We start from the raw sequence: 24,437 nt of genomic DNA, 5'->3' as shown, positions 1-24,437 counted from the left end.
ATTCTAAATTTTGAATAAAATATTTTTATTTTATTATCTAAACATTATTTTAATAGTTAAGTGGCCCTTCTCCCCCTTGCAAGCCCCGGGGAGAGTGAAGCCTTTCTTACTAGCGCCAGCGGGCCCCTTGCTTGGTGCCTGCTATGTTGCTCTGGATGCCTCTGCTCCTGCAGCCAGGGAAGAAGACACTGTTCTGCCCAGTAAGCAAGTGAGGGAGGGTGGGTGGGTGAGAGAGTGAGGATGGGCGGCAGCAGAGAAGGAGGAAGAGAGGGTAGGACTTCCGAGGCCCTCTTCCGAGTCCTCCACGTTTCTCAACATGGCTCGGCTGAAGCGGACGGCAAAAAAAAAGGAGCCTGGCTGCCCTTAGTCTCTCACCCACCCTCCCTCCCTCACTCGCTTACCGGGCAGAGCGCTGTCTGCTTCCTTGGCTGCAGGACCAGAGGCAGCCAGAGCAACATGGCAGGCACCAAGCAAGGGGCCCTCCGGCACTGGTAAGAAAGGCTTCACTCTCTCCGGGGCTTGCAAGAGGGAGAAAGGCCACTTATTTAACTATTAAAAGCAGCAATGGGGTGGGTAAATAAATAAATAAAAATTTCTGCAAAACAGCAAGTCTGCGATAAGCGAACCACAATGTAGCAGGGGAACACTGTATATAAAATAGGTATAAACAGCAAACATATACTGATAAAAAAATCAACATTTTCAAGGTTTACTAAACATGCTGGTTTTCCTTTTTATGGAGGAATTATGCACAAATTCTTTAGAGTCCCCTGCAAACGCTGTACAACAGATCCGTGCAAATGTAAAAAAACAGTCACTATGCGATGTTCAGAAAAAAAATTGGGACCCCAACATTGAACTAAGGACCACATTTGTGGCTGGGACTCACAGTTTAAGAAGCAGTATTCTAAAGAATAAAGCACCAAGGTAGAGCTTGCACATGGTAATTTCTTTTTAATGTCACCAAACAGGGCTATATTGGTTTATCTTATAATACATAGAAGGCTAGGCATACCTGCATTTGTTAATAATTTGGAATATTCAAGTTTGGTGCATAAGGTAGCAGCCCACCAACTCTTCATTCATACCTATAACTGACCAAATATGGTCCTTTGAACTAAAGGTATAGTAGCATCACTCTGGAAGAAGAAAATATCTAAAAGAGAATATTCTTAAAAGCATTGTTTGTTCTACACAATAACATATCTATTTCTCTGTTGGGATGTAGTTTAAACACTTCATTAGAGATTGGCATTTTCTGTGCTTTTAAGCATCTTTAAAAGCCGCTTTGTTAATTGCAAACCATATTTAGTATGACCTCATAATAATGTAGCATACCTCAAGTGTCATGGCTGTCTGGGTTTCATGTGCCAAAGCACTGTTCATGTATACTAGACAACTGAACTTCAAGGGGAACAAAGTCTTGATAGGCAATTAGCGGTAATTAGGAAGATTCAACTCGATGAGGTGTCAACATTGGATTGCTTTTTAAAAAAAGAGTTGAATGTCAGGGACTTGAAAATAAACTTTTTTCCCTCCTGACATACAGGTATGGCATATGAAATATGAAATGTTAATTTAACTTTTCTGCTTATTATTCATGGGCAATATTATTTTGTCATTCAGCTAGTACTTTGACAGAGTGCAAGGGATGTTAAAATAGTGCTGCTGGAATAAAAGATTAATCTACCACTGGCCAATTAACCAAAGGGTACTTAATGGTCTCTAAAGGCTGATGAAGTCTAGCAACTATCTAAAGTACTCGTTAAAAAGTCCTTTGCCTTACCTTGGTTTGTCTGACATTTTCTGAAATACACTATTCTCTTCCAGTAAGTACCTGGAAATAGTTTATAAACGTGTAACCTTGGCAGCTATTGCTAAACCGAGCCACTAAGGAAATTGCAATTTTTAGATTTTTCTTCTTTTCTTGTTCATTCTGCTTGTCTTCTAAATTGTCCATTAGGTACCAGAAGACAACAAGTCTATTTCTTAACAATAAAAATTCCTGAACAAAAATTAACATTTCAGTATCTGAGTTAATGAATTTTTTATCCTCTTGTCTGAAATCATTTGTTGGCAAAACAGATCTGGTAGTCATGTCTCTCTATCTTCCAAACTGAAAAGGATATTTAATGGTCTATGCACACCCAAACATTCAAAAGCAAAATTCAGCACATCTGCAAATACAACAGACAGTTATGAGTATATTTAACTAGTCTCACATAATGCTATAATTTTGTAAATTGCCACTAAGTTCCGTGTGATAATTGATCCAGTCTGTTGCAGCAGTAACCATTTTCCCTTCCTTACATCTGAATGGTCCCTAGCAAAGCAAGCCCTATTTATATTTCCATTCATTTGCCACTCCCAACTATCCAAGTCGTGATGTTAGCTAATGTTGGCTGGTGGGAGATGTGCAACTGGAAAGCTCTCTAAACATCTCTGGAGGAAAATCCAATAGCTGGGGAAATTACATTTTGCTATCAGCTTTGAAACATGCTCTGATGTTGATAGTTATTTCATAATATACATTCTAACTTGGAAGAGCCTAGTGGTTTCTGGCACATAATGCCATGAGTTACACTTTCAGGTACAGAGTTTTAATGTATAGCAGCATAATAAGCTTCCTTGCAAAACATTATCTTCAGTGTGTTGATAACTGATTTATGCATGAAAAGCAGGGATGGCCAAGTTCGATGGATTCATAGACTAATTGTAGAGCTTCTCAGGGTCTCAAAAATAACAAACTAAATTTTTTGAATATGCTGTAAGTTATAGTTATGTATAATGCAGAGAGTCCTTTTGTTTTACCAAAATATGAATGGAAACTACATTTGGCTTAAGGGGATGCAATTTAATTCATCCCCCCCCCCCCACTTCTTCCTCTCTCCCCTGTCATCACTATCAGGAAAAGTTGATCAGAGGGAAACTACAAAGCAAATCAGGAGTGTGTGAGGTGGGAGGGATGCATGTAGCCATGGAGTCACAGTTTGTCTCCCTGCTATAAATACTTAGGCTCACCTTTCTGGTCAAGAAAACCCCATGATAAGTTTGCCTTAGGACACAAAACAAGTAATCTTATTACAGGTATTGTCGAAGGCTTTCATGGCCAGGATCACAGGGTTGTTGTATGTCTTTCGGGCTGTGTGGCCATGTTCCAGAAGTATTCTCTCCTGATGTTTCGCCCACATCTATGGCAGGCATCCTCAGAGGAGAGAGAATACTTCTGGAACATGGCCACACAGCCCGAAAGACATACAACAACCCTTATTACAGGTAGTCTCCAAGTACAAACAAAATAGGCTGTGAAGGTTTGTTCTTAAGTTGAATTTATATTTAGGTCAGAATAGCTACATTTTTAAGTATAACTCTAGCCAAAATATTTTTTAAAGCTTTGGATAGCATAGGGAAGGTTTGACACCCCTGTGGTGTTTGTTTTACTGCTGGTCCCTGTTTAGAAAATCGCACCTCACTTTCTGTCCCTTTGAGAACTGGATTTTGAAAATAATTGGCTTGTTGTGGAAACAAGGATTGGTGAGAAATCTTCAGTGGAGACACTTTTTCTCCATGACAACTCTTTCAGGGGTGAATTTCGCTTCCTAGGGGTAGATTTCTCTCACTTCCTGGTTGCAATTATGAGCTGCTTGTAAGTCATATGTTTGTATCTCAGGGACTACCTGTAATTAATAATGGGATCTCACAAAAAAAATTGTATTTTTTAAAAAAATATTAAAAATCTATTAACAGCAATCAATTAAGTTAAAACAGTTTAAAAAACACGAAAACATAAGATGATGATGATGATGATGATGATGATGATGATGATGATGATGGGTTTCTTTGTTACCTGTCTCTCTGTGTGGCTTGACAGCTAACAGACAGCTAACATACAGAACCAAAATGCATATACCAAAATACACACAAGACCAATACCAACATTTCTTGAGCCTTCAGGACAAGAAATCCTCCCCAGCAGAAGAGAATATGAATAAACAAAAAAGCTATTTTGTTTAGCTGAACTTTTTTATTTAAACTATTCATTCCGTACAAACTTTTAATATTATTCTGTTCTGTGCTTCACATTCACCCGCATCTTTGGAGAAACCATAAACAGGTAATAGCAGGTATAATTCAGACTAAACAAAGAAATGCAGCCCCCCAGGCATGAGTTTACATAAAGGCAACATCAGTACTCAAACATAGTAGGGTTGGTTGCTGGGGGTTTCTGTTTAGGCAAGGTACACCTCTTCAAATGAACTCAGTAGATAATAGCAACTGCCAGCAGATGTATAGGCAAGCTGACTGAATTCAGAATAAAGAGCATGCATTATTCCAAAAACTCTCTAGATGGCTGGCGGCAGGCTGGAATAACATCTGTATACTTGTTTTAAAAGATACATTTCTTTTCCATATATGTGTGTGTGTGTGTATTCCTTAGAGGATTTTAATTATGTGTGTGTTACGTGTGTGAATCCACAACTGAGATATTAGAATTTAAATTGGGAGGGGGGCAAGAAAATAGTTAAATTAAATGTCTTCAAAGTGGAAATAGGCAGTACAGCACGGCTTTGATAAGGCTTCTGCATAACTGCAGAGGTTGCCAAAGAGGTATCAATATTTAATAACACCTTTATTTTTTGTTTTTAATTTACAATACCATAGCACCCTATACAATATATATAGGAAATAAAATGACAGTAAAATCTTTTCTATGTCTTTTCCAAAAAGTAATTAGAACATCCCATGCCCTTGTGACTTTTCACCCACCCTGTATATTAGCCTCCATACCCTAAAACAGTATGCTTGGAAACTTCTTCGGGTACTGTTCTGCTTCCTTTCATGCACCAAGTTTGGACATCTGCCATTTATCATTTATTTATATATATAATTTGTCATATTTTTATCATTTACTAATTAAGGTTGCTGTTTATGGTGTATACATCTGAGGATTTTTCTTAGGATGGAGTAAAACTAGTAGGCAGATTGTGGTCAGAATCCTATTGGTGACATACTGTATATGTGTACAACACAAGGTTGCACATTATGTGTTTTGACTTGAATGGGGCATATGGAGCTATATTCCATCCAAAATCTCCATACCCAACACTTCTCAAGCCCTCATAGGGCTCTGCTCCATCTATTAACCTGAGAAGTACTGATAAATGAAACAGTCCCCTTGGCAATTTAATAGCCATAAGAATATGCTGTATTGACTTTTACATGGGGAGGTGTAGTACTGCTTATTTGGAATATTGAGCTCTTTATTCTAGATGCAGGAGATCAGCCCAAGGTTCAGATTCAGTGTAACAACTATATGGTTTTATTTCATAGTGTTTTAAATCTTTTTATGCATGGTTTCTTCCCTGACTAACGGCTTGCAATATAATAAGTGCATGTCAAATACATAAGAATAGGAACATACACAGTAACATCTAAAAAGCAAATTTCAGCTGCTCTAACCTACCTGTCCATGCCCCCTCCCCACATCCAAAACAAGCTGTACAAACTATGTCCATCCTTCATGTATTCTGTACTTTTGCATCTCTGAATGCAATACTCCCAATAGTCCATATTTCAATAATATCACTTGGTTGCTAGTATTTATTTTGATTTAATTTAGAATGTTTGCCATCTGTCCTATTTTAAATTAGTTTCAATTTTTGTGTATGTGTGTGTTCCTTCTAGATGATGTAGTGACCAAAGAAGTAGGTTTGGTGGATAAGGAGAAAATAAAGTGATAGACTTTGCAAGTCTACTAATGACCACCAACTGAAAAAAGCAAAAAAATTAAATTGATAAGAAAATAAAAACTCTTGAATTTTATCTTTTTATTGATTCTAAAAGCTATGTTGAAGGAGTCTTAAGCAGATACCCTTCTTCTCTGCCCCATCTCCTTACGTTTCTCTGTTCTGTGAATACTTTCAAACCCTTATCTTTAATTTCCTGCCTTCCTCGTTCAGGTTTGCATACTTATTTTAAAATATTAGCATTGTAGTGTATCTGTTTCTTTTCTCCATATTTTAGTCCAAAATACCCTGAATCCACAGCCGGCAATTCTGAGGTTTAGTATCTTTTGCAGTACCTAACTGGGAGTCTTCACAATGGAAGTTTTCCACTCCTCTGAGATTTTGCAATACCATTCTGTCTAATTGTTCCTTATGCTAAACTACCATATTATAAGCATCTTTGGAATATTAAAATAGTACTATTGTTCAGCTCTTTAGGAACCTTTGACTGTTATGCCAATAAAAGCTTGGTGGCTTTTTGCTGACTACAGACCAGTAAAAGGTTACTCTAGCTGTTAACAGATTTTTTTTTTCATTCCAAAAAATGCTCCTATATATTCTGCATCCTAACAACATTAAAGCAAATAGCAAATTCTTTTCAGGCACACTCTGCTACATCATTTTTGTTGGGAAAATAGCCCTGGTTCGTTGTCAATCATGTTCAAGAAGACTGCAATAGTTTGTTTGCATGCTATTCATTTGAACTAAATCCCTAGCAAGCCTCATCTGCTAATTGGACTTAACATTTATGTAGCTAAATGAGAAGCATTTTGGCTGGAGTATGGGGTGGTAAGACCTACCCAGTGGAATTAACAACTAACATCTGTTATCTTGTCCTGCTCCAGCTTGGCTTATACCAGTTAAATGCATTGGCCCAAGGGTCAAGGTTATGGAATTTGTGGTTCCCTGGCTATAGTGTTTACAGGAGGAGGAGAGGAAGCAGCACTGTAAAGACCAGCCAAACTGAAGTTCTGCAGTGCATATGGTGTATTTTAGTTTAACCTCTACAAGCCCTACAAATCGAATACAACTAACAACATTGTATTCTGTCGCATTTATCAAAGCAGTATTTAAGTAAATTTATTCCGTGGGCTAGTAAAATTATGTCAAAATTTAAACCACACTTTTTGAATGTCTTAATATTTTTCTATTTGTAGCATAATAAATGTCAATGGTGGAGGAGAAAACAGCAATGCAATTCTTTACAGTGTTCTCTTTCTTTGTCCCTTGTTAAATAAATATCATGTGCCTCTGGCCTCACATCTCTTTCTCTCTTTAGTATCTGTTTTGCGACTGGTGACTTCAGCCAACCCATTTGCAATTTGGACAATGCACAGTGCATATGCTGTATTTTGTAATGTTAAACTGTAAAATTATACAGCATGCTGGTCTCAATTGCATATTGAACAGAACTGTTACTATTATTACTTTATTTGGAAAACAGACCCTGATGTCCAGCCTGACTGAGTTGCAGCGAGAAAAATCAGATTTGCAAGGAAAATTGGACCACCTGACCCAATCTACCAAACTGAGAGAGGGCCTGTCTCCAGTGACATCTGGTCATACTGGAACGACACCAGCAACTCCACTAAAGAATGTCGATTTGGAAATGAAGCAGCTGCAGTGCAAATTGAAGGTGACAATCTACATTATGAACTGTTATAAAATATGCACATTATTTCCTAAAGAGGACATCAAGCATTGAAAAACTGGTATATGTGTGAAAATAAAGTGCATTTTGAGGGATGGCTAACCTTTATTGGTGGTCAAGTAACCATAATTAAATAACATTCAGTCAAATAGTATTGAACTGACTTGCTTCATGTGGTCAAAGATTAGAGAACGCAGAACAGATTCGGTGCTATGATTATATCCAGTTTGTTGAAGCAGCAGGTTTGTCTTAAGACCAGTCATATGACTTAACTCTTTACAGAATAGAAATGAACAAGTACTGATTATTCTAAGAAGAAACAGTACTTTAGTCATAGAGTGTATTGTACCATATAAAATATAGAAATCACACATTTCAGAGGACTATCTTCTCTCAGTCTGACAAGCATACCACAAATTATTGAACATCAAAATTTTGTTCATGGAAAGACTCCCTGTATCAATTTTATCTAAGCCTGTGCTGCTGCCACTGTTGCCAGAAATAGTGGAACAAATGTTGAAAAGCTGTTTAAAATTTCAAGGGAATTGTCAAACCATATCAGGACACACTTTAAACAATCCTTTTGAAAATTTAAAAAGTAGTGTTGCTCTGCCTATGGAATTGAACATGCTAGTTACTTAGCGCCCCCCCCCCCCAATTTTTTTTGCCACCCATAAAATTGCAGTGTGGCAACTGACCTTTATGAAACGGCTGTGCAAAAACTGGGAAAATAGAAAGAAAGGGCTCATGTTGGTGGAAGACCTTTAAATACATGAGAGAAGGCTGCAATGTGAAATATACATTTTTGTTAAAAGACGAGACAGTGGAATAGCTGAAATTGTAGATTATTGTAGCAAGGCCTTGAATTAATGATTTGATAATTCAGAAATTTGCATGATCATGAGCATCATTCTCTTGAAATGAAATTTAATCATGAAACCCTATTAAATTTCTAGTGCTTAGACAAAGTGCCAGTTGACATAATCATCAGACACTGTAATGAAAAAAGCGTTGGACTTATACTTGGTAGATCCACATTCAAATAACCACTTATTCTTAAAAGTAGGGGGCTAGGCTCAGCGATAGCAATCCTGTAAGAAGAAATGAGAGAAACCATGTATGCCACCCTAATGTCCTTAGTGGAAAAACAAGATACAGATATAGTGAATAAAGGAAAAAAATATCCAACAATTTTAAAATTGCACTTGCAGTCTTCTATGATTACCTACTCCTATTCCTGTTTCAGATCATTTCTATGTTTAAATTTGTAGTTAAGGATATAGTTCTATGTATCCTTAACTACAAATATACAAACTACAAATATGATAGATGTGCATATTGATTGTCTTCTCAGCATGCACAGATATCTTGTAACTAAGCATTATAATACCAAAGATAGCCACTTCAGCAGCAAGATAGGAAAAGAAAGACTTTCATCTCTTGTCGCTTGTAATTCTTAATTTGAACTTGGATTAGGACAGAGCAATTATAGGTGAGCCTTTTGTTACTCCATATCCTGCCGAACTCAACTCAATTTTATAGGGTTTTCAGAGGACAGTGTCCTCATTCATAACCTTTCTATGTTTCACTGATATTGTTTCATGATCTCTGTGCTTCATGCATATAGATCTACGGACTGTGCAAAGCTCCAATTGAAACATTCTGCTCTTGAGTGGGTTTTGGCTGGAATCCCATCCACATTCCCTTCCACTGTATCTTAGTGTACTTCAGCCCATCATAAAACTAAAGTACAGATGTGGAAAGTGGTAATGGGGTTGGTAGTGATGCTGTGAGATCACAGATGATCACTAGAATTACAGTTCCAAGTAAGCAGTCTTTGTAGCTCTGAGATTCACAGAATGGCTGTTATGCCTATGCAGAGCCAAGAAAAGAAGTGCTATATCTGGAAATGCCCTCAGTCATACTTATGGTAGACTCAATGGGGTACAAATGGGAAACACTGGAAAGAAAGATAGTATTGTCTGGACAACATTCCTGTAAAATCCCATTAATGAGGTAGCAGGGTAGAATGATAGAAGGCTTTCCTCGTGTCTCCATGGACCAAACAAAACATTGAACCTGTTGTGAGCAATTCACATAATGTACAGCCAGTCCCACATCAGAAGTAAAGCTTCTAGCCATTAATCCAACACAAGAAGAATCACAGGTTACTCCAGAGCTTCCAGAAAACTCCAGAGTTTTGGGGGTTTTTTTACATGTGAGCAGCTGGATCAGGCTGGATGCAGGGTGATCTAATGTCCACACATCAAAAAGACCCACCAGTGTTTCACTAGCCACAAGCAGCTCCCTTTCTGGCAACATCATTTCTGACGGTCATATGACTGGGGACGCTATTGAGCCCTTCCAGAAGTGCCGTTGCCAGCAAGGCGCTACTATTTATTTATTTATTTATCTATTGTGTCAGAAGCAAATTGAGGGTACATTTATAATGTATTTTAAAACACAAAGTTAAAAACTTGGCATTATACTAGTTTTCCTTTGACCAGAAGCTGACCATTTGGAGTGCCTCTGGTGTCGCTGTGACTCTACTGAGAGGCTGCTTTTGGTTGGGAAAACAGTGGTCGCAGCCCCCAGGAAGACTTTCTAGACAGCAGAACGACCTTATGCACTCTCCGTGATGTATTCTGGGCAGCTCTGGTGCAGGCTACTCCTGAAATATTTTACCTATTGTAGTCCAAAGCCTTTGTCTCTAGAAGCACCCATATTGGTTTCAGTCGGTTTTCTCTGAGCATGGTGAAGTCTGGAGCAAATCTAGTAGCTTTCTGATCATATGCTGTTAATCTAAGAATGTATCCATATGGAAATTGTGCTCCTGGCCTCCTTCTTTGAGAACATGGGGTGTGTCTTCCCTGGGATTTTCTTTTTGTTGTTTTTTGTCTTGTTGCTCTATCTGAACCTATTTCTTCATATTGTATTTTCTAGTCTCATTGACAGGAATTAAAGGTGACAGCAAACCATTTCTTTCTGTCAAAATTAACCCCCATAGCATTATGAAGCTATGTTTTTGTTATGCAGATTTTACTGGAATCCCAGTTAAGTATCACAATGCTTCTGCAGAGAGAAAATGTGATTTGGATATACCACTAATTGTTTGTTCATTAGGTTGTTTCACTTTTCAGGCAGGTGAATGTGAACTACCTGGGAACCTACAAAAGAAATCAATATAGAAAAGGCCTTTTCATACAATAATTCACAGCTATTCATAAGTCAAAACTCTAGCTTTTTGAGACACCAGCAAGTGTGCTCACTCAGATTTTGTCTAGCATCTTAGGCAGAGTAAATTAAAAATGTTAAGTACTTGATTAACAACATAATTAATTTATAAACGACTCATTACACTACCTAGGAACCTACAGCAAATCCCAGATTGTTTATGCACAAGTCTCAATCTTACCTACAAAGCTTAGTATAAATAAGCCAAGAATGCAGCATATTAATATATCCTTTTTTCCTCTTTCCAAATTCCAGCGTCTAGCCACACAAGAAGTGTGTTTTGAGAACCAGTCTTCCTGCTCCTTAACACTCTTACCCAATCACTGCTGGAAGAGATTTGCTTCATTTCCTTTCCCCTTCAGAGCAGTGTTGTTTTCCACAGGAAGTGGTGACTTTCCCCTTGGACATAAGCACACTTACTGTTGTTATAAGAAGCACTGCTGTGTAACTCTTTGCAGAGGCCCGCTTTTAACACAAGTGTCCACTTTTACTCAGAGTATGTAAACTGCTCTAACAGGGTGTTACATTTCCCCCTTAATGAAGGTCAAGTTGCACAAGCAGGCCTGAGGAACTTCAGTTGTTATTCTGCTGCCATCTATCATTTTAACTATTTACAGGTTAAACTTTATATATTTCAGGATTTGGTGACACATCCAGTGGAGCAATGCTGGAATCCTAGGCATGCCTTAACCACATAAAAACATTTCACATTTAAATAATAATAATAAATGACTGCAGCTCTCCAGTTCTGAAAAATCTTTTCCTTACCCAGATAAAGTTCCTGTTGAAGTGCACTGTGACACAAGAATTATGGCTTACATTCTTTTTCTATCTCAGGAGTATAAACTATGCATTATTCTTTATCCCTTGCAATATGATTGTGTTTAAGAGCATATAGACTCAGTCTTTTGAATGGTGGGGGAGCAGCGAAAGGTTAAACTGCCTACCACACTTTACTAAAGTGTTTGCATTCTCCATGAACCTGCATTTAATTTTTGTCTCATTATGTGAACAATGAAAAGGGATCATTATAGTCCCTGCTATATATTTTAACAAAATGGGGAAATTTTCATGACACTGTGGGTATTCAGCATTACTGATTTTTAACTAGCAAAACAGCCATTATTTTATTTTTAAGCCTTTACGTGAACAGGGGTGTGGGTTAAACATACCCCACAAAAAAGCTTAAACAATATTTTAGAAACAATAGTTTACACCTATCTCGACACATCAGAATCTATTCTTCCCTGGAGGGGAACAACACTATGTGCAAAACTCCCATTAATGTTAATGGGTATTATAAGCCTGCAATGAGCAGGAAACATTCCAGAAGTCTTTTGGTTTACTGCCTAGCTGATCTCTTCGCACACAGTTTTACACCTACTGTGTAAATTCCCCAAGTGCATACAATGGCTGAACCTGCAAATAGGGATGCACACCTATGGTGAACTCGTTTTTGCTGTGCGTCGGCCTGTGGTGAAGAGGGAGCATGTAATCCACTCTGAACTGCATTAATTAAAAATGTAGAGGCAGAATTATCTTAAATTGCTGATAGATTTCTTTTTATGACAAGCACACTCCCCACTCCCATAGCTTACAATGCTGAGTACATCATTTTAGGACAGTCAGTTCCTTGTGAATCTTATATGATAATCTTTTTCCTGTATAGTATACAGACAAGACAAATCAGTTCTTTAAAATTAAAATCCTTTTTTTGTGATTCTAAAGTTCTAAAGATTGGAGATAGTTACTTTAAAAAGATAACTTAGGACATGAACAGAGATCAGAAGATGAAGTGATGGAAATGGCCTTCAAACCGCCCCCCGCCCCCCAATTACTAATAAGAGTTTGTATGGGACAAGAAGAGCCAGTGTGGTGTAGTAGTTAGGGTCTTTAGGGTCACAAGTTGGAAACAACTTGCTGGCACACAATATTAACGACAGTGGAACTGTATCCCAAAACTAGGGCTACCTTGTAATAAGTAATTTCTGACTGTTGCAGATTTTGTAGATTAAAAAACAGGGAGGAAATGTAAATCTTCTAAGCATTTGCTTTCATTTCTCATTCCCGCCTTGTAAGGGAGCTCTGTTGGTAGAAAAATTCTGGAGGCAAGGCACAGCAGAGTTTATATATATATTGTATTGTCAAATCACCTGGGTTGGTTCTGAGAAATACTCATTTACTTATAAACATTTCTTAAAATATGTTAGAACGCTTTAACAGGCAGCTCTTCTGAATACAAGTGTGATCAAAATATTCTTTTTCTACTACAGTGTCCACTAATGATTGTTTAATGGTGAACAAAATAGACTAAACTGTTAAATAGTAAATCTTTTGTTTGAAACAAGATCATTATCAGTTATACTTTGGTTAATCCTAAACCCCTGCTATTGAGGCTTTAATAAATATTTTATTCAATCTAGAATGCAAATAATGAAATCACTAAGCATTCATCAACCATTAAATCTTTGAAATATGAAGTCCAAGGAAAAGAAGAACAGATGCGGGAACTACAAGAGAAGTATGTTCACCTTGTCTATCCGTTGTGTCTGGTTCCCCCAAGTGGTAGAAATGTAATTACATCTATAGCGTTTCAGCTAAACTATTGAGATTTTTCTGAAAGTGATCTCTCTATGTGTTTTCTTTCTTTTTTTTCTTTTTGCTTTGTTTGTGTGTATTTCACGCTATTAGGTTTTTTGAGGAAGAACACTATAAGTTAGTGGCATACTTCTTAAACCGATTCATTATTAATTAACTATAATGTATACACTGCAAGAAGGGTACCAAAAAAGATCACATCTCAGATTTGGAATTAGTTATCCTTGATGTAAATCTGAATGAATACCTCAGTGCAGTCTTTCAAATACAGTGATTCTTTGCCTAAGGGCTGAGAGACGTGTCAAGGTTTAGATGCTTAAACTGGATTAAATATCCAGTTTTACATTTGTAAAAAGTTCAAAGGGGAAATTAAACTTATTTATTCTTGTGTTCATTAAATTGTACATCATTGTAGAATGTTTGTGTAGTCAAATATTAAAGACAGAAAAATATTGACAACTGACTATACCCATTCCATGATAATCTGTAATCTTGAGAAATAAATATAGTTTTATTGGTGTGTTTTTTCCTTAAATATACAGATTTTTTTAAAAAAACCTTTAACAACATGCATATTTTATTGATTAATGCCTTAAGATAGAACTAAAACCCTTGCAGCTATTTAGCTTAGATTTTGTATTCAGACATGTCTATGTCCTGCCATTACTTTATATAGTAAATATTGAATGTACTCGCTATATGTAATCTTCTTGATTGCCCCCAATACACTGATATGTCCATTCAAATGTAAATTCTTTCCATCAGTTTTTACAATGCTTTTGTTTTCTGTCTGATTTTCTGTGGTACTAACATGATATCAAGAGCAATGTATTGAACAGAATGATTGTACTAACTGTTTTATTTGGATAAAATAGTGTAGCCACAGGAAAATCACAACAATTCATAAACATATGTTTTGGACTTCACAAAAGAGCAATTTTCATTCCTTTTTCACAAGTTTATTTGAAAGTGATATATATAGATCATTTAAATACTTGCTTTGTGTAGGAAAGCAATGTCATGTTTGGAATCAGTGTACTGGTTTTCCATAGATATTGCCCACAGATAAATTAGTTTAAAAAAATAAAATCTGGCATTATTTTGAAGTTTTTTGCATGCAGTATCCTGCTACATAACCATAGCAGAGCAATTCACACTGTAATTCTTTCAAAAACATACTCTAGCAATTATATATTTCTTGCCTGTGCAAGTCCATACTAAAATAATATTTTCTTTATTCTTAATTATGTCTTCATCTTCAAATGGTCAGTTTTAATATTGTTTTGTAATACTATCTAAAAATGTGGTGCTTACGATGTTTTATTTTATTTGCTATGCCTTTTTACATGTAGAAAACTTCAACTGTTTTCAATACCTTTAGAAAATGGTTCAAAAAATTAAGACTCACTGGAGTCAAGCGTTTTAATTATTCAAACTAAGCACATGCTAGTAATGTTCAATAATTCTGTGGACACGGTTCTTCCTTATTCCAAGGATCTCTCGAATGGAGAGGGACCTAAATATGAAAAGACATTTAATAGAAGATTGGAAACTGCGTGTGAAAACAAATCAGGAAAAGGAAAAGAGCTTCAATGAAACATTGCGAACTCTTGAAGAAAAGGTATTTTGCATTTGTTATTCGTTTTAATCCAAAGCATTGAGTCAGATGTGCACCAACTGCCATAAATCAGCCTAACATTGTTGTACGGTTTTAAAGATCTCACATTTTTTTAAAAAAAAACCTATTACATTTCTCTTGGTTCCATTTATTAATTGTAGCAGTAGTTGATTATTCCATTTGTGCTCTCTAAGCAGTCAAATGTTTGCTGACTGACTGGTACATAGTACAGCTACGACTGCACGTGTGTGGTTATTTATTTTTTTTAAAAGAGAAATCGGATACAATACTATCATGTAAAATTGTGTGCTCGGTTTATTTAACATTACGCTGTTGTAAAGAAGAGGACTTGGAATTTAGCTGTATAGTTGCTACATGCCATTTCTTCTGGTGTTATATATTTAATGATTTCATTTTATGCTGTTCTGCAAGCTGTTTTTTCCCATGAATAATTTAATGCATTTTTCCAGATGCTTAAAGGAATTGGAAGTCAAACTTCACCTTTCTTTAGTGTCTCTGTATAGAGAGTTTTGTCCCCTTCTCCCCGGCAGGCCGGGCACGTGTGCAGCAATCCCCGAGGCTACACCCCGTACAACCCCCCAGACAGAAATAGTTTTGGAGGCAAGCGCTACTTTGATTCTCTATAAAAGCAGGTGCTAGCTGCTTGGCTCTGAAAGTAGCTTGCGCTGGTAGTCATTAAGCCATTGTCAGTTCCAGAGAGAACTATTCTCTTGCCCTCCGCGAGGGAGATAAGATGTTATTAAGAAATCACCAGCCCAAGAGAAAAAGTCAGGTTGCGGTGGGGAGGAGTTGAAGAAATCACAGGGAAAATGAAGGTGCAGGGGGAAAATCATTGTCTTATTTAGAAGCAAAAAAAAGCACTTTAGAGATCTATGATATACTCATACTGTGTGTTTTAAGAATTTGATTATTTTAAATCTTAAAATAAGGCAACACCAGAATGATAAAATTTCTACAAACAGTATATTAACATACCAGTTGAATATAATTTCTTTACCATTTTTGAAGATCCTTAAAATGTAAAAACTCTGATTATAAGCATGGGATGTATATAATACCTGCTCCCATCAGAACCTAATTCTTTTTGCAGCTTTTTTTCATGCTAACATCTATGTCTTTTGTAGTCCTGTAGCCAATAAGTCCTACTGATTTCAATGAGATATAATCCAGACATGATTAGTTACAAGATAAGTCTCTACATTTTCACACAAATTCGGAAAAGAATGGTGTAAAATTAAACATAGTTGTTATTTTGACAAATGGTTTTAGGTTTTCCATCTAAATGGTTTAAATGCTTTCCCTAATAACATCTATTCTCTGGGCGTTACTTCAGGTAAAGGCATTGACTGAAGATTGTTCTAACAAAAAAACATCAATTGATTCACTAAAGCAGAGGCTTAATGTGGCTACAAAAGAAAAAACACAGTATGAGCAGATGTATCGCAAGGCTAAAGAGGAGTTGGAGAAAAAGGTATCTGACTACAAATTTTCCAGGCTGAACATACCTTTTTTACTTTTTCATGTGTAGCCTTATTGTGTGTATGTAATTTATTCCAAATAAGCAGTAACAAGATCCACAGGTTTATGGTTTTATTATGCCTATTGCATCATCTCTTCGGTCTCTTAAACTTTGAAGACATTATAAAATATGGTTGTAATGAAAGTATGTATCTTCAAAGTTGAATTAAATGAAAATTGATAGAGTGCTCTGCAATGCTAGTTGGGGTGTGTGTTAGGTGAAATTCTCTCTTTGCACCTTTTTGTAGCCCCTCTTCTGCATTATAAAATTAGAGCAGTAGAAGGAAACATTTCCCATTCGGATTGTGAAGGAGGCAAGTAACTTTGGTTGGGAAGGATATGAGAGTGTTAAATTTACCCCTCTTCTCTCAACTATTACTCTCACCAAGGAGGAATTCCTGCATGAATTGTCAGCATGTCTCATTGAACTGTGCTTTGGATCTCTTTCTTGGGTTTCGATCTTTCAGTCTAAATATGGACAGAGATCCCAGTTACAGATGCATTCAGTAGTGCTACTGTTCATACAATGCTTTATATCTAAATAGCAGAGGGAGAAAATAGGACAAGGCCTACTGTCCTCTCTGCTTGAGTGGAAAATGTTTATCTTTAGAAGGTTCCTAACTTACTTGGCTCTTTTTTGGGGGGGGGGGGGTGTTAGAAATGCTAGCCCCAGGCGTTCTAAGCAGTTCCTCTTGAGCAAGCGTGAGCACTGTCTCAGTTTCCCCTGCAGCATACAACATAGTATGTGCCTATAACAGAGAAGCAATTCTTTGTTGATTCAAGATGCTCAAGGATAGTCAGCTCACAACTGTCTGATATCCTGTAAAGAAAACAATACTCAACAATACTTAAACCTAATATGACAGAAGGAGACACATATCATTCCATACTTTTAAAACTCAGGAAAGCCACAATTTGAGCAGAAGATTGCTGGGGGATAAAGCTGTAGAAAATGTAACATTTGAGTAGACGTTGGACTGAGCTTGTAGAAAGCAAGTAGTCGGCATGATGCAGAAATCTAAACATATAATGATGTATTTAATTTATTGTTCCAACCAAGGAAAAGGATCTCTATAGTATTCTAAATCCTCAATGCCTTTAGTGTTTCATGTTTTGCAGGATCTTTTGCATACTTTTTCATTAGAGAAAATACAGGAAGAAACGTAAGTTTACACTTATCCTAAAAGATGACAGAACTAGAAGGAATTACTGTGTTTTCTAGGTTTCGGTCCCTACCTTCTGTTTGTTCAAATGAAGCACATAATGGATTTACTAAGTATCCAGGAAAACTTGTTGTTTCATACAAGTACTGACATCATTTTCTTGTGACTTTATTTCAGGAGCTTAAACTTGCCACTCTAGAAGCTAAAATGGCTGAGGCTGAATGTGCTATGACTGAACTTGAAACTACTGCGTCTCAACAACTCCATGGCTTGGCACGACAAAGTGAACAGGCCCTTGAAGTAGTGCAGAAAAAGCTAATGATATCAAATGAGAAGGTGGAAGAATTTGTTACCTTTGTAAAGGTTTGTGAGTTTATTTGAACACTTTTTTTTGCTGAATTGACATAACTTCAGTCGTATTTACTTAATATAAATGGTCACATGAATCCAGGGTTCAGGAGATTTTTGTAGTCCTTCAAGCATATAATGCAATCGTTGTCAACCTTTGTGCCTCCAGATGTTTGGGATGTCAAGTCCCATAATCAATGGTCATTGATCATGCTAGTAGCAACTTATTGGAGTTAAAGTACAAAACAGCTGGAGGATCAGAGATTAAGAACCATTGATATAAAGTCTGCTGTTTAGAAGGACTGAGACACTCTGGTGCATGTGCTGATGCTTTGGGGTGTCACAGGGCAAGAGAGTGCAATGGCAAAGAACAAGAAAAAAGCCAAACACATATTTAGTTTTGGACACTACCCCAATTATCTGATAAACTTATTTTATATTTAATTCAAGGTTGGGTGGATAGACTTGGAACAACTCAGTTTTTAGTTCAAATTTTCCTGGGTTTTGAAGGATACTTTTGCAAAAGTGTGGATTTCTTTGGCAGAACACTGTCTTGTTTTCCTGATGGTGTTGCATACTTTTAGATTAATGATCATAAAACTCTGGGTGGCTATGTAGAATTGTATAATGATAATAATAATAATAACAATAATAATAAAAAGAAGAAGAAGAAGAAGTTTATTTATACCCCGCCTCCATCTCCCCCAAAGAGGACTCGGGGCGGCTTACATGGGCCAAGCCCAGATAAAAACAATAACAATATACAATACATCAATAGACAAAAACATACTCCATTATAAAATTTAAAAATTAATCTATAAAAATAAAAAAAACAGTCTTAATAAACTATGAAATTAAAAACAGTGAGGTTGTAATAATAGACTAGGTAAAGTACACATTGTAAAAATTATAAACTCGAGGTAACTGATAAAGTGCTGCAGATTCGTGGGAGAGCAATTTGGGATGGGAGAAACCCTGAGTCAATGTCAAATTAACCAGGAAAAAGTGCAACCGATGCAGAAATGGTCATGGAACATGACTGTGATGGGAATGGGCAAGCATTGGACTAGTTGAAGTTTCTGGGCTGTCTTCAAGGGCAGCCCCACGTAGAGTGCATTGCAATAGTCCAGTCTAGAGGTAACTAAGGCATGGACCATCATGGCCAGATCAGACTTCACGAGGCAAGGTCGCAGCTGGCGCACAAGTTTTAATTGTGCAAAGGCCCTCCCAGCCACCGCCGACACCTGAGCGTCAAGCGTCATCGCTGAGTCCAGGAGGACCCCCAAACTGCGGACCTATGCCTTCAGGGGGAGTGAGACCCCGTCAAGCACAGGTTGCCACCCAATACCCCGATCGGACATCAGACTGACCTGGAGGACCTCTGTCTTGTCGGGATTAAGCTTCAATTTATTCGCCCTCATCCATCCCATCACAGCCACCAAGCACTGGTCCAGTATCTGAGGGGCTTCCTTGGACTTCGGTGGAAAGGAGTAGTAGAGTTGGGTGTCATCCGTGCAGAGATGGCACCAAACTCCTAAACTCCGGATGACCTCTCCCAGCGGTTTCATGTAGATGTTGAAAAGCATGGGGAACAGAATGGAACCTTGCGGAACCCCACAGGTCAATGGCCAGGGGTCCGAGCAGGTGTCCCCCAGCTTCACCAACTGGGAACGGCCCTCCAAGAAGGACTGGAGCCACTGCAGAGTACCTCCAAGGCCCATCCCAGACAGCCGACCCAGAAGGATACCATGGTCGATGGTATCAAAAGCTGCTGAGATGTCCAAGAAAGCCATCAGGGTCACACTCCCTCTGTCCAGTTCCCTATGGAGGTAATCCACCAAGGCGACCAAAGTCGTCACAGTACTGTGCCCAGGTCTAAAGCCGGACTGTGATGGGTCCAGAAAATCGGTGTAATCCAGGAAACCCTGGAACTGCGAGGCAACCACCCGATCCAGGACCTTGCCCAAGAAAGGGAGGTTCGAGATTGGTCTATAGTTGTTTAGAATGGTCGAATCAAGGGAGGCCTTCCTAAATATTGGCCTCACTATGGCCTGTTTGAGGGCAGATGGAAATTTGCCGTGATCCAAAGATGTGTTAATTATCGTCACAAACCACTCTACCAACCCTCCTCTGGCCGATTTAATTAGCCACGAGGGGCAAGGATCCGCAGAGCAAGTGGTCGTTCTCACTGCCCCAAATCATCCAGGCGAACAAGCTGAAACGAATCCCACAAATTCAGACAGACAGGTGCCTCAGTTACCTCTTTTGGCATTGCAACAAAACTAGTGTCCAACTCAAGGCGAATCTGAGTGACTTTGCCTGCAAAATGGTGCGTGAACTCACTGCACCAAGTTGCCAAGTCTTCGAGCACCCCTCCTCCCTTGGGAGAATGCAGGAGCTCCCCGATGACCTGGATCAAAGCCACGGAGTAGGCCTTAATTGTGGCTCTAGCCCGTGCTCGGTCAGCGACGCTATGAGTTTTCCTCCAGTAGCACTCTAGTCTCCTCCTCAAGCGCTTCATCACTACCAGCTCCTCAGAGAACCAAGGAGCCGAAGTGACTCTTCACAACGAGAGGGGACGTTTGGGGGCGATTGTGTCTATTGTCCTGGACATCCCACTATTATAGCGATCTACCAAGGCATCGACAGGATCGTCAGACTCCATGACAGGGAGATCCCCAAGAGACCTCAGGAATCCATCTGGATCCATAAGTCTCCTGGGGCGGACCATCTTAATGGGTCCACCACCCCTGCGGAGGTTTGAGGTCACAGTGAGTCTTAAACTGATCAGGTGATGGTCGGACCATGACAATGGAAGAATATTTTGCTCTTCCACTCCGACCTCACAGTCTGCTGCAATGGAAACCAGGTCAAGTGTGTGTCCAGCTTGATGAGTGGGACCAGATATCACTTGGGACACTCCCATGGTCGTCATGGCAACCATGAAGTCTTGAGCTGCACCTGTTAAGGTGGACTGGGCAGTCGCTGAGAGACCAACGCCACACCAGAGATCACCTCTGCTAGCTCGGGCAGGGAGACTGCAGTGTCGCAGGGTGGATGGTACACTAGCAGAATCCCCAAACTGTTCCGGGTTCCCACCTTAAGATGGACATGATCAAAACCTGCAAATTGCGGGATGGTGCACCTGACCAGAGAGATGGACTGCTGAAAGACCACTGCAACCACACTTCTCTGCCCCCTGGATCTGGCCTGCTGATGCACCCCGAAACCTGGAGGACAAAGCTGGCCGAGATTTACCCTGCCAAGCTCATCCAACCAGGTCTCGGTAATTCAAGCCAGATCCGCCGCTTCATCCAAGATCAAATCCTGGATGATAGCTGATTTACTATTGACAGATCTGGCATTAAATAGCAGAACCTTCAATCCAGGGGGACTGTCATGGAGGCTAGCACTCCTTCTCCAGTGTTGCGAGAACTCTGTTGCGCTTATCCCTGGGATAATGGTGACCACTCTTCCTCCTCCCCCACATGACCTCAATGATTCCCCCCCCCCCCCGACTCTGGTCCACACGCCCCCGCCCGAGCGACAGGCGGAATAGAGCTCACATGGGGATGCCCTAGTCAGCTATCCATAGTCAGGGAGTTAGGATTCTGTCATGCTTAGAATGTAGAGATGAATCCTGCAATGAGGGAATGAGGGAACAGTCAGGGGAACTGAATAGGAGCAGTGTCTCTGAGCGAGAATCAATAATGGATTGGGAAGGGACTGGAGTTGAGGTGGGGGTCACTACACAGGATTTTAAGAGTGGAGGGGACCTAAATAGGGGGCTATGGGCACTATCCCTTCTGGAACTAATGGTATCTTGAGGATGCAGTTCCAAGCCTGCCATCAAGGGGCGAATTGTGGGATCTAGAAATGCCTTCCTAATATTAATTCCCCATGAATTCAGCAGGGGTTTACGCGCCCAGAGCTCTTTGATTAATGGGCTATTTTCAAAGGTGATAACGAAGCGTATAGAGTTGTCCCGATGTAGCCATGAAATGATCTTAATTTTGACTACACTTGGGCTCATAAGTAGTATCTGAGCAAGGGACTCTCCTAGAGGTCCATCTGCCCCTATTTAACCGTGAGTCCGCTATTTCAAATGCCAATTTTTCTAATTGTGGTAGATATTTTTGGTGGCCATTGGGTCTAATATACAAGGGCCAGATTCAGATATTCCATTTACAGTTGACCTTTGTGTTCCCAGGTCTATATCCCTACACCCAGCCCTCCCTTCTCCCCTGTAGACATGAGAAGGCTCTCCCCCCTTCTCAACACCCTCAATACCATACATCACATTGTATGCAAACCAATAATGAATACTAGGATCTTCTCTAGTGAATATACTATAAAAGACCAGGCTGTATATCATATAATAAACATGGTTTAGTTTATTTATTTACACACTTGATTTAGCTAAATCCCCCCTTTCCTTTATTCTCCTGTAAACCTCAACTTCTCTGTTTATCTCTGACAACAAAGTGTGTATGTATTTCTTTATAGCATTTTTATCGTCTTCTTTAACCGAACCATCTTACAGACATCAATAATAAGACAGTTCTTGCCTGTAAGCTTAAAGCCCCAAAGGTATAATGGCAAAGGGACTGCAAAGGAGGAAAAAAGTGAAATCAAGCATTAGTATTTTTCTGACAATCTTTACCAGGTCACAGAATTGGAATGTAAGATGATGGAAGGACTACTGCTCTTGTATCTTCTGATAGTTGTAGCAGTGAAAGGTGTAAAGGAGCACTCAGCTGAAGCTGGCTCTTGGCACACTGGAGAATGTACACCTGCTGCTTCCTATTCTTCTGATGGCCTCAGCAGTCCTCAGTTGGGCTCAGAGTCATTAAAATTTGCTGGGTATGAGGTCAAGGAAAAAGTATGAGTCTAGAAGCAAGAGAACTAGACATAAGAGGATAGTTTATACAGTGAGATGGAATTTATTGCAGGGCTGTGTAAAACCTGCAAGAACAATGGTGTGTTGCTTGTTTATATTGCTAAATATTTTAGATGTATCATTGTAGATATTAACCAAAAAAATTATTCTCTGAATATGGAATCATATTTGACTGAAACAGCACCATCTATACACAAGGAAAGACTGGGAAAGCTACAAATTTACAAACATTTATAAGTTCTAGAACAAGGACAGAACATTTTCAGCAACTTGGTCACTTAAATTGGTCCAGGTATACGCTCATTCTGTGCAATAATGTTTTTACTGACTATCATGTTTAAATTTATTGTTTTTCTAATGTGGAATTTTTATTATAATGTGTATGTTATTGTCATTTTATACTTTTGATATTCATGAAGAAATTGTGGCATTGGATGTTTGCTGTTTATATGTATGTTAACTGCCCTGAGTTTTTTAAATTATTATTATTATTATTATTATTATTATTATTATTATTATTATTATTATTATTATTATTTTCAGGGTGATGGATGGTTACTATACCTTTTCCTTATGGTGACTCACATCTCTACAAAAGTTATTATTAGCTGTGTAGAGAAGAAAATGCTGTTTGTACTCCCTTTCCCAAACTAAGAGCAATAGTCAGTGCATCTAAACACAACTCAAGTGTTGTGGCACTTTTTTGTTTTCTTTAACATAGTCTGAGACTCTGGAATGGAGTTCCTTTTCCTCTCTATCAACATCTCTAATTTAATATTGCTTTCCAAATCAATACCATCTCCAAAATATCATAGTTCCATTTGTCCCCTCAGATGAAAAAAAAATCACTGCCAAGTTGTCAAGAGTAAAGGTAGCTAAAAAGAAATTGCCAGCAGGAGTGAAATTAATAAAGTCTAAATGAAATTAACTTGTTTGCTGACAACCTAACAAGGTAATTACTACTTAGGATAGTCAGTAATGAACACACAATCAAGCACATGGCATTGAAAACCAGCTAGGTTGCTTGTGGAGAAAGAAAAGGAGGCACATAACTTGAATGATGCAAGACTCCATGTATTAAAATGCTTTGCAGGCTCCTAGGCAGTTATGCTCCCCAAAATCTCATAGATTTCAGTGAAACTGGAGCCCAGTTTACTATATATGGAATGTTGCCACAGCAAATAGAATTTGGGATAGCTAACAGTGTTGTTCGACGTTGTATTCTTGAAGTACTGTATTGAAATAACTTTTCTTGCAGATAGCTTTTTGTCTGAGGTATAGCCTACAGGATTTGGGAAGTCTTCCTCTGGAAATAGTTTTTTTTTTTAAACTCCAGAGTCATAATCTCAAAGAAAACTGCCTGGAAAGGCAGATAATTTCTTGCACTTCATGAGGTTGAAAAAAAATAAATCTTTGATATGTTGTATATATTCATTTATAAGTTGACCTCATATATAAGTCAAAGGCAGGTGTTTGGAGCCAAAAGGATTTTGATATGTCCCATAGATAAATCGAGCGTCATTCAGTGGAGAGAGGAAACCATTCCGTGGTGAGAAGAAAGTACCAATGCTGCCTTGCAGCCAGCTGCTCCTGGATGCTG

At 38.6% G+C, this 24,437-nt stretch overlaps 1 protein-coding gene across 7 annotated transcripts in view; it reads left to right on the top strand.

Annotated features, from left to right (window-relative positions):
* cntln (centlein) overlaps window positions 1-24,437 on the top strand; it is a 256,558-nt gene that overhangs the window by 187,472 nt on the left and 44,649 nt on the right. For all 7 annotated transcript variants that reach the window (XM_062971885.1, XM_062971887.1, XM_008103175.3 and 4 more), the window contains 5 exons: window positions 7,231-7,422; window positions 13,095-13,192; window positions 14,764-14,890; window positions 16,242-16,379; window positions 17,767-17,952. In XM_062971885.1, the coding sequence (XP_062827955.1) occupies window positions 7,231-7,422; window positions 13,095-13,192; window positions 14,764-14,890; window positions 16,242-16,379; window positions 17,767-17,952 (741 nt within the window). The remainder of the gene's footprint in view (window positions 1-7,230; window positions 7,423-13,094; window positions 13,193-14,763; window positions 14,891-16,241; window positions 16,380-17,766; window positions 17,953-24,437) is intronic.

Source organism: Anolis carolinensis, chromosome 2 (assembly GCF_035594765.1).
Source record: "Anolis carolinensis isolate JA03-04 chromosome 2, rAnoCar3.1.pri, whole genome shotgun sequence".
Taxonomy (NCBI): Eukaryota; Metazoa; Chordata; class Lepidosauria; order Squamata; family Dactyloidae; genus Anolis; species Anolis carolinensis.
This window is presented reverse-complemented; position numbering and strand designations above follow the sequence as displayed.